General features: G+C 35.7%; 1 protein-coding gene across 1 annotated transcript; it reads right to left on the bottom strand.

The window, feature by feature from the left end:
* Window positions 1–8,378: 8,378 nt before the first annotated feature.
* On the bottom strand, window positions 8,379–11,584 carry LOC145091642 (putative methyltransferase PMT17). Its single transcript, XM_079029407.1, has 7 exons — window positions 11,245–11,584; window positions 11,100–11,150; window positions 10,306–11,022; window positions 9,963–10,173; window positions 9,454–9,751; window positions 8,912–9,379; window positions 8,379–8,828 (listed from the first exon to the last, which is right to left on the bottom strand). Exons 3-7 carry the CDS (start codon window positions 11,014–11,016, stop codon window positions 8,597–8,599), a joined length of 1,920 nt encoding a protein of 639 aa, XP_078885533.1. The 5' UTR covers window positions 11,017–11,022; window positions 11,100–11,150; window positions 11,245–11,584; the 3' UTR covers window positions 8,379–8,596.
* Window positions 11,585–11,806: the final 222 nt, after the last annotated feature.

Below are 11,806 nucleotides of genomic sequence, written 5' to 3' on the forward strand. Positions count from 1 at the left end.
GTGGACATCCTTAGACACCTGAAAATACACCAAAGGTCGGACTTGAGAGAGAGAGAAAGAAAGAGAGAGATGGGAGAATATGGAGTGAGGGTGGTGTGAGAAATGAAAGAGATCGCAAAATTCTATTTATAGTAGGGGTGCAAGTCGTGCACCACAAATGTGTGTCGTGTATCTTGTCGAGGTTGGTGATGTGGCTTCTGTCAGAGGGTGACATGTGTCAAAAAACTGGTAGGCCATGTTGGGCAGTATTTGCACGCCGCGCAGTGCGCGTACATGTGTGATTTTGTGTTTTTTGTAGATTCCGTAACTTCTTCATATGAGCTCCATTTTCGACATTATTTATATGCGCACGTAGCTATCGACGAGATCTACAAATTTCATTTAGACTAAGTCGGCTAATTCTCATTTTATTTTTAAAGTTATATTTTTAACAAGCTTAGATTGTTAAAGTTCATATAAAAATTATAACTTTCTGATATGATATCCGTTCTCGATTGTTTTTATGTCAGTGAGATCTTCAAATCTTGTTTAGATTGTTTTTTCTAACAATCAACTGATCTTAATTTCGTTTTCTGTGTCGCACACTGCTATGATGCAACTTCTAGAATTCATAACTTCCTCTTATGAAGTCAGATTTGGGCGTTCTTTATACGCACACTCTTGGTTTTGCGATTACTATAGCTATCATCAAGACTATTTATCCTAAATATTCTTCTATATAAAAGTTTAATGCGTAACTGGTCGTTTATACTGTAAGGAGAAAATGGGGTGTTACAAAATCTAGACACAAGAAGCATTAAAATGCCCTTTTTGCTTCTACGTCATCGTTACTCAATGAAGCTGAAAAATGTGGGATAAAATGGGAGGAATCTTTCCATAATTTGGTGTTTCTCACAGGTTTAATGTGTTCGATGGCATGAAAGTTCTGTTTCCGACTCTAATTAGGTGGATCGGATTTGGCGGAAAGAGTTTACACCGCCGCTTTGCTGAAGAAATCAGAGCCGTCGTGAAGGAAGAAAGAGACATTACTTTCTAAACCATGGAGAAGATGCATCTTCCTCTCTCTAGACTCCAACCCTATTTTATGTCATATCATTTTCCTGCTTGAATAGTCTTAGATATATGTATGGAGATGTAATCATTCCGATTCAGTAGGCTCTATTAAATGATAGTCACGGGCAGCTCAACCAGTTTGAGAGGCTCTAAGCGAACAAAAAATATGGGGCCCTTTGGCCTTTACTATATTTAACGTTATAAACCCTTCCCCTTTATCCAAGCTTGGGACCGACACTAACTGTAACATCCCGTTTTTTGTCATTTCGTATTTTAGGGTCATGGGCTGGAAGTCGATTGTGAAAAGGCTTTGGGTCGTAAGGAGGTAATGTTTAAACCTTTTGGAAGGAGGCAATGATGGTTATAAGATCTAAACCTTTGAATTGTGTTTTGGGCCGAAGGGTAGAATGGGAAAGGTCATAGGTCGGGTTCTTTCATGAAATATGAATTTTTGTTCAAGAAATTTTTAGTCCAAGATATTTAGATAATATTGTAGATCTCTTTAATACCTTTCCGTGGATATAAACATCGTCGAAATTGGAGTTGAAACAGATAAGTTATGACCGTTTGAAGTTAGGAAGGTTTTAGGCTTAGTCTAGTACGCTGGGCGTAAATTGAGTACACTAGGTGTACGCGATCAGTTCCCAAACCCTGTTTTCATGGTTTGAGCCTTATTTAAGCTCCTTAACTTCTCCAAACCCATTCCATTCTCAAACTCCACCCCTTAAACATCCTCCTTTGAAACCCTAACCCTAGTTTGAGCCTTATGAGCAAAAAAAAGTGTTTTTAAGTGCTTTAGAGTGTTCTTGGTGCATACTGTAGAAAAAAGAGTTCATTGAAGAAGTGTTGGTTGCATTGGAGCTTGTAGATCCAGACCTTGTTCACCTTGATCTTTGTTCTGGATGTATAAAGTTTGAATCTTGATGATGAGATTGTTGGATCTAGCTAGTTTTGGGTGTTATGAGCTTTTGGTCACTTTAAGTGCATAAAATTTAGATGTTGAAAGTTTGTGACCTTTTTATGGATAAAGTTGGAAACTTTATCCATCTAAACATCATATTGATTCAGATCTGAAAATTGGAGACTTGGACTTAATGGATTAAGTTGAAAAAGATGCACTTTTGGTCCTTTGAGACTTAAAGACTAGATCTTGTTTGTTGGGACCATTCTAATGGATAAAGTTGGAAACTTTATCCATTATGAAGTTATTAGGAACCATAAAAATGTGATCTTGGTCCTTCTATCCCTTCCATGCAAGAGTTATGATGTCTTAATGGATTAATAAGTTAGGGTTTTGGCTTTTGGACCTTTTCTAGCCATAGAAAGTCATAAAGGTGGAAACTTTATGCTTAAGTTGATGTTTTAAGTCTAGATCTGAGCTCTAGACAAAAGGTCTTAAGTGATAAAGTACTTAATGGATAAATAAGATCAGGTCGCGTACGTTGGGCGTACGCAGTTACCTTGGACTTTGACTTTTGTTGACTTCCGTTGACCTTTGACTTTTTGACCAAGTTTGAACTTAGGTCAAACTTGAGGATTTTGGGCTATTGATTAAGATTTTGTCTGATTTCAGTGTTAGTGGATTCGCGTGAGCAAGCAGTGTAGAAGAGATCATATCGCAGTGTTTCAAGGTTCTTTGATTCAGGTGGGTTTCGCCTCATGGTATAGTGGGTCGAAGGCACCAATGTTGACCCACTAGTTTTTGTTATTTTTAGTAAAAGGATGTCATAGGGACTGTATATATAGTCATATAGAATAGACTGATGACTCTTGATCTAGGCTTTCTTGTTTGATTGTGGCTTTAGTGTAGGATCACATGTCCAGGTATCTATCTCACCTCTGAGTATATACGGTTATGCATTCATTGGATTGTTGATATTTAGTATGTTGCTTTGCTGTAGTGATATGTTAGATCTATATCCTGGTATATAGGATGTTACTATGATGTAGTGATCTGTTAGATATGTATCCTGGTATATAAGATGTTGCTATGTGGTAGTGATCTGTAGATCTGTATGTTTCCCAGTACTTACTGGTTATCATCTAGTTGAGTGCCTATGGACTGTATGTGGTAATGTAGGATAGCCTAAGAACTCTTGATCTAGACTTTCTTGCTCATTCCTTATTTGGTTATGACTCTAGAGTAGGATCATCTGTTCGAGTGGCTATCTCACCTGTAGTTACTTGTGGTTACACATTTCATGGAGGTTAGCTGGTAGCGGGACTGTGTGTTATAAGAGGACTAGTAGGCAGTAGTGAGTTGTATCATTGCTGTTTTCATGTATTATGTGCCTACTTGATCCTAATTGTTTATATGTCGACATATGGTAGTAGTGGGTTGAGGCGGTCTTGCTTTGTGCTATAGGCCAAGATACCCGGTGCGGGCCGGCTGTAAGCCGTAGGCACGGAGGCTCGGAAATAGCAGTTGGGTTGAAGCGGTATGCCAACAAACCTTGGGTATTCCAGCCTGAAGGTTGAGTGGACCCAATGCATGCTTGTATGTTTATCATATGAGGTATTTTGGGGGAAACTCACTAAGCTTTGTGCTTACTTAATTGTTTATTGTTTCAGGTATCATCGGTCGTCCTAGGAGGCAAAGGCGTGACTATACGCATTCATCAGCAACAATAAAGATTTTGAGCTTTAATATTACTCGGATTTCAATAAATGTATTTAGATTAAACGGTTTTCTTTAAAACGCATTTATAAATGGGAAGCTCTACATAAATAAAATGAAAATTTTTTGTTGTGAAAATGGGACGTTACAATAATAAACTAAAAAGTTTATAAATTGCGGAATTATATCTTTTATTATTTAAAATGAATTTATAAATGAGAAGCTCTACTAAAATAAAATGAAATTTTTTGGTTGTGAAAATGGGACATTATAATAATAAACTAAAAAGTTTATAAATGGCGGAGTTAATTTGTGAATCACCAAGACAACTACAAATGAACATACAGAATACTGGAATTAATGGATTAATGGAAATATCTGCTGCTTCACAACCTTGACTCTCTGACTACTTCCTTGAGTTCGTTCCAACCCAAATTCAAAAATTCCAAAGGCAAAATCTATACAGAAGTGAAACACATATCGTCTGGCGTTAATGATTTGAACAACTGAGAATTAAGATAGAATAATAGAAGATAAATGCGGCGTTTGAGTTTTCAAGATCACACTGATGTACCACATGTGTTTCATCTTCAAGAGTCAAGATTGCTCATTGTAGTGTGACCAATCCTACAATCAACAACGGACTAATGAGATCTGAGATATATTAATATTTTGTTGAGTTTGGAGAATATTGACCCTTTAAAATTGTGGGCCCTAAGAGCTAGCTTAGAAAAATATAATTTTAAGCTAACCCATAGTTTTGTAATGTTCATTTAAGGCATGTTCTTTGTAAAACTTCCAAAGCTACTTGTATGAGAATAATAGACTTGCAAATTAAGAGGCATATATGTTCCTTGGTAATGTCAATCATATTGTCTTTCTAGACATTCTATTGATGCTATCGGTAGTGTTTTTGTTTACTGTTTTTTAGTTATTCAACCGTAATTTCTTTATGAGAGTTTTATTGTCGGAAAAATGGTGGTGACTGGAAACATGACAGTGGTCGGAAACCATCAATTCGTGCATCAAGACTTTAAGCAACTAGTAACAATTGTCATTCCGAAGAGTCCTGTAATACCAGCGAACTACCATACCCCGCCCAAACACACAATGATGACCCTTCGCATCATCCTATGTAGTGCCGCCGACAAAACCCATCTCTCATGAGTTAAAGCTTCTTTTTTTAAAAAAAAAAAAGACGTCGGGTCGGGTTTATTTGGTTTTTATTTTCTTATAACACATGGGCCTCATAAAATCACCTCTTGCAATAATTTTGTAAATAATTTTAAAACAATGAGACTTTGGTAAATATTTTTTTAGAATACCATCCTCACGTAGAAAACTCCAAACTTGTGTAAATCGTGTAAATAACTGAACCATGTCTTTACATAGAACAATCCGGAATCCTTTTGCATTTAAGTAAGCCCTTTAATTACGATTAATGATTTCCTTCAACACTTTCTTCCCACATCTCATTATCACTCTCTTTAAATTAATGGTCATATTTCCTCCAATCTAAATAAACGTCCCCACCACCGTCCCACAACAACACCCTGTCGGTAAGTTTTGACTTCGCCACCACATACGTCCTCCCCTCGCAAGTACTCGACCGTTGAACCACTATTCTTACAATCCTGCAATACGCCCCACCGGACCCAATAAACCATCATGGCTTTCGATTATGGCTTAGAATGATTTATCCTTTTCGCCTTCTTTTTACTGGTCTTGTCAACCATCTTCCAATGACATTACCCACAACATGCATTATAGAGCCATTCCTTTTCATTCGGATATAGATAGCTCGAATGAGATCAAAGAAATTGTAATATTGTAGGCTTATTCAGTCGATTAATTTGACTTTTTTTTACACAAAAAAGAAGATGAAGATGTGCATCATCATTACAATAGCATATAATAGACATGTGGTGGTGGTAGAATAAAGAATTGCTACATTATTGCACGTCACCCTCTCTTTGTGTATAATACGCTCAAGTGCTTCTTTAATCATTGATTATAAACAAAAAAAATAATACTAAGAAATATAATAAAAGGTTTGTAAACTTGATCAATCAAATATAAAATAGTGAGCTCGCTATAATACATAGCTTCAGAATCAAATTTGGTATCAAGGAGGCTGCACCACTCATGTGAAATAATTGGTTTTAAGAATATTGATTCAACAACCTCCACCATATGCTTGTACTCTATGAAATCAGTAAACACAAGTCATTAGCCTTATAAACAGAAGACTGTATGCAAGTCATTAATCAGCATTACATAATATACAATATGCAGGAAATTTCAAAATCACATGTATTCCGGCACAACATATTACTGATTTATTGTTAGTGCCACAAAAACAAAACACCATTGAACCACTTTTAACCGAAACCTATACTTATACCACGTACAATCTCAAGAATCGGAAACAATAACTTGGAAGAAAAGATGATCAGAATAACTCTCTTATTTATTGAGAAAACTAACTCAATTACACTTTGTTTTCCTGTTCATTGACCCTAACTCGGTGTGTGTGTGTATATATATATATATATATATATATATATATATATATATATATATATATATATATATATATATATATATATATATATATATATATATATATATAACACACACACACATAGAGAGAGAGAGAGAGATTTTCTAATATATGCCCTTACGACACATATAAAAAATGTTAATTGAAGTATTAATTATAACAAAATACTACCATAATTAAATATGATAAACATTAATTATATGTAATATTATCATAGTTACTTTTTATAATTAATATAAGGAAAACCCTATGTGTCTCACCATGTTCTCAAATCTGACTCATTCAAATTTATATGCATCACAGATAGTAGTGCTAAGGATGCTATATATGATTAGGATGTTAAGTGATTAAAATAAAGTATTCAGGACCGATAGGTCTTTACGTTGTAACTCATGTTCTATACTGATTTTGATATCCTTAAGGTTTTGTTATTTTGAAATATTATTTGTACTCAAAATGTTTTCATAAACTAGAATTTTCCGCAAACAAAGATAACATGGGTTTGAAAGTATAAATATTTTTTTTTTTAATTCTGGAAGTTAGGGGATGTCATGCTTTGTTTGGAATACACTCATTTTTACATTGTCCCCATTAATTGCATTTGGAATACGCTTATTCACGACTATATGGTGTATGGTTTGAATACACTCATTCATACTCAAGTCCTAACCATCAAACTTGTGAGATTGGACTCCTAAGAGAAACTTGAGGTTAGGGATAGTTGCATATTGCATACCACTGAAGCTTTTGTTTGTTTATCCCATTTTATGCCTATTTGCTTCATGATTTTGATTAATTAACAAATGTTAGTTTGAGATTTGTTGATTAGCTAGGGTCGTAGACCCTTGAGTTGATCTGAGACATTAAATTCCAACTTATTTGATTTGGTTTGCTAAACTTGATTTGAGTTATTATATCCCAACTTATTTAGAAGGTTTGGTATAAGTTGCTTTTGGAAATATTAAAACCATATACATTGGAATTTGTGTCGATAATATTCGGGTTATGAAGCCCCTAAAACGTTTGGAAGTGTTTTTATTTTAAAGAAAGGGTTTTATTAGACTTTGGATCTTTTTAGGCATAATATGTTGAAATGGTGTTTGATAAGAATTTGGTAATAATACATCTACATATTTGATATGTTGAAATGGTGTTTGATAAGAATTTGGTAATAATACATCTACATATTTGAAAATGATTTTTTTTCCGAAGTCGATTTGAGTAAGTGATATTGCTATCTCCTTACTCAAAATGAATCCACATCGGGTATTTTCACCAGGCAAATCAAATGTCTAACCTATTTTGACATGTTCTCAGGTTAACGATAGTGTCGTGATGTACAAGACTTAGCGTGGATTTTGAGAAGACCATAACTTGTGTGGTGAGCTTAAACAAATATTGTTGATACTTTAATTGTTAAAAACCTCATTTCTTCAACTTTAAAAATTTTATGTTTTGGGATCATTTTTAGATTTCCATGAACTTAACTGTGAATTAAATTTGGATTTTTAAAATTGTATTATCTTTAAAAAGGTTTTTAATTCCTAGCGATGGATGTTACAGTTAATCTTCTTTCTTATATATTTTGATAGTGAATTCAACAAGTCAACATCACAAAAAGAAAAACTATTTTATCTTACTATGATGGTCCTCCGTATTCAACAATAGGCTAAATGATTGAATATATGTTAGGATACATATATGGTGATCATGTTTCGGTGTCTTGTCACTTACCTAACAACATCATCCATCCAACAACCATAACCACAAACTTACCATTCGATCACTTTCATTTGCCATGGACGGAATGGCATCAATCCATCAAATGAGTGAATGACACATGCATATATAATTACCAATCATAAATTGTACTTAAGGAGACAATGCGCTTTGGCACACTCTTACGACCACCCATTTTTCTAAAACTAGCTTGAAGCTCTTAAAGAATGCATAAAAACTCATATGGGCATCAAACCCAATACATCAATCTAGCTAGGCCTAACATAATCGTATAAAAATAGGTAAATAAGGAATGGGAGTACAACTAAGAAAACAAATTGAATCTCAATCGCTCCATTTGTTTTCAATTTTCATATTTTCTATCATATTTCATATTTTAACCATAAACCATATCACACTTGCAAATTCAGCCAAATTTATATGCGCATTAACTATTTTTACCCTGGCCCATATTGGAAAATTCTCATGTTCCCACCATTTTTCCTACCAATTAGATGTTCTAAGCACCAAAACAAACTAGACAGTTGGAAAAAACAAATTCAAAACAATTTAAATTACACTTCCTACCTACAAAGAATACACATTAGAGACAAGTTACATACCCTTTCTATTCAGATTTAGCATCATGCATGTTGCTCGTCTTTATCTTCACCAGTCCAGTAGCTCTTAAAAGCAACAAGAATCTTTTCCATCGCAAATTGTCCACTTTCCTGGTCAACGTTCTTCGTATTCCATCTCATACGTTGTGCTATCTTTTCAATCTTCTCAATCACATCAGCCTCATCTCTGAACACAACAGTCCCTTCAGGCCGCAAGATTCTATCCATTTCCAGTAGAATATCCGTTATGTCACACCTAATCATTAACGGCCATGATCACATAACCATCATTAACAATAACCAAAAAAAAACATGCAAAAAGATCGTTTTTCATTATACCTATCTTGATATATGCTGAACACTCCACCTGCATGGATGAAATCGTATGTTCGTGGGTAAGTTGAGAACGCCTCACACCAGTCATGATACACCCCGATGAATCCTCGTTCATAAACAACCCCTAATGTGTCAGGCTGCGAGTTCACCGGAACCACGTTCATTACCCAAACGGGATATTTCATCATAGCTGCTGCAAATCCCCCGATGTATGCATTCATGTCCATTATATTACGATATCGCCCTTGAGATAAAGCACCAACTATGCCTTTATAGTGTGAAACCCGCTCTTCCCAAAGCTTATTATCCTCTTGAAATTTCTCCGCTGTAATACCTGTTACCCAGTTGTTGCTGATTCTAGGAGGAACAACCGATGCCCTTTCCGGCCATTTCTCGAGGGCCCCACCGGAAACTTCATCCCAGCTGGTTACCTCCGGCATGGGTGTAATGCAACCTTGGAGTTGTTTGTACCTTAATAAGGTTTTAAATATGTTAAAAAAAAGATTGTTATGCATGAAAGTTGAAAAGGGAAAATAGCTACGTACCAAGCTTCATCGGGATTGCCTGATTTGCACATATGTGGCTTGTGATGTGACTTTCGGCTTTTGATACAATCAATATGGTTGATCGGCTTTTGCCACACAGCAAGATCATCTTTTTCTATGACTTTTTTCCAACAAAGTCGTTTGGCAACATCCTCAATACCATCTTGTTCGTCTTTCAAATCTTCTTTACTTCTTTCCCAACCACGCCAGTATTGCTTCCACCGGATAGGAGGTCCGGAAAGGATCCAGTAACCGCCGGGCCTTAAAATTCTATCCACTTCGATCAAATATAGTCCATCTATACATCAATATTGGCAAAGTAAAATGATGACTTCTTTATATATATATATATATATATATATATATATATATATATATATATATATATATATATATATATATATATATATATATATATATATATATATATATATATATATATATATATATAACTGAATTAATTCTTTAATTAGTGGGATACTCTAGCTGTGTACGTATATAAATTATACCGTATTTACTCCATGGAATTAGGCAGCGAGAACAATGAGCCATGTCGAATGCTCTAGCGGGGTAAGGAAGTCTCTGTGATCCCATTATGCCAAGAACAGCAGGAACTCCACGTTCTAATGCAAACCATACTTGAGCTTCGTGTGTATCCCTTGGTGCAAAAGACATCGCTATTATGTCCCTCTTGAGCAGATATGCGCCCCAGCTTGCAACCTTGACATAACGAGCAACACATTATTGACGGATTTTATTTGGATTCTGTCGCTAAATTCAAGCTGCTAATTAATTTGATGTAAGTAAGAAGTTGAGAATCAGAAGAATGGAAGCTAAAAGCAAAAAACTTACTCCACACCCAGTATCAATTGCAGTCCGGATGGTTCCATTAGTGAGAGGGATGAGTTCACTGATATCATCAATGTAAGCATCAGCTCCACGAGGGAACATAGTACCACCTCCTGGAAATTTAAACCTGTCACCTTCAACTTTAATCCAGTTTTGCAGGTCTTTCTCAATGCTAAGCTCTTTGTGAGGAATGTTGTTGAACCAGGCATAATCTCGACTCTGCGGCCATTTGAAGGGGAGCTTATACTTTGGTGGTGCAGGTATTAGGCAATGGAGGAGTTCATCTTTACTGGGACAATGTCTCTCTCTGTATTTCAACATATCTCGATCGAACTTCCTTCCTCTATCTCTGTCTTGACATGGAGTGTATTCACTGAAGGACATACTGCATGCTGGGAACTTCTGTATCTCTTGCGTATCTTCCATCACTAACTGATGATGGCTTTCGAAATCCAAGAACGCAGATGATGATGATGGTGATGATGATGATGATGATGATGATGATGATGATGAATCAGGGGCTTCTTTCGATGCGTTTTCACATCCAACTCTGTTGAGGAATTCTGTGTGGGTTGTAGGGGAGATACTGCTCTGCCAAGCTCCCAATACGTAGAAGAAAATACAGAGTGCACTCAAAGCTAAGATCCACGTCAGATTATTCTTCCTTGCTTCTAACTGGTTATATTTTGGTGATCCGCCATGTTCCTTGGCCATTCTAACCTAAAAGAACACAGACAAGAATTTGGTATTATTGACTATATAATAAGTGAAAAAGATAGAATAATTAATGATGTTACCGTATTGATTCGGTATCTATCTACAGCAACATTTTCCGATCAATAACTTCCCTGCAAAACATCGTCGTCACCATCTTTTCTGATCATATTGTGAGGCCAGGAAAACTGAGTGGATGAAAGAGTTCTAGAAATGTAGAGATGATACCTGAAAGTGTAGTCATGAATTCTGTTCATATATAACTGGATGTCACCAAAGACCATATGCGCTGATAGACGATTTAGATTCCTAAGTTTGCTTCGTGTTGCAGTTGTTGGACTTAAACTCATCAGTACTCAGATTATATTTCAGAAATAAGGAATTTAGCTACAATGATGATGTCTGAAGTTAATTTGTTTGGAGTCTTGGATTGGATTTGAGGTAAATCTGGTCCACACATAAGCAGCAGAGAGAACAAGATCCAATGAACACGGATCCCTTCCCAAAGATAGAAGAAGGAAAGGTTTAGAGACAAATTCCTTAGACCTTATCATCGCTCCCATTTTCCATCCGGTTGTTACAAGTGTCAAGATGCCTTGTGTTTTGACCTCCATGGAAGAAGTTACTCCTATGGTAAAAATTCCATAAAACTTTCATGGACTTGGTCATGCAAATTTAGTCAAACTCAAATGTTCCGGCTTGACTTCATATTACAACATTTTGGGTTAAATCCAAAACAACAATGGTTAGAGTTAGAACGAAGGAAAGGTTTGGTTTAGGAGCTTGAAGT

The sequence above is a fragment of the Lactuca serriola genome, chromosome 3 (assembly GCF_051521515.1).
Source record: "Lactuca serriola cultivar US96UC23 chromosome 3, Lser_US96UC23_V15, whole genome shotgun sequence".
Lineage (NCBI taxonomy): Eukaryota > Viridiplantae > Streptophyta > Magnoliopsida > Asterales > Asteraceae > Lactuca > Lactuca serriola.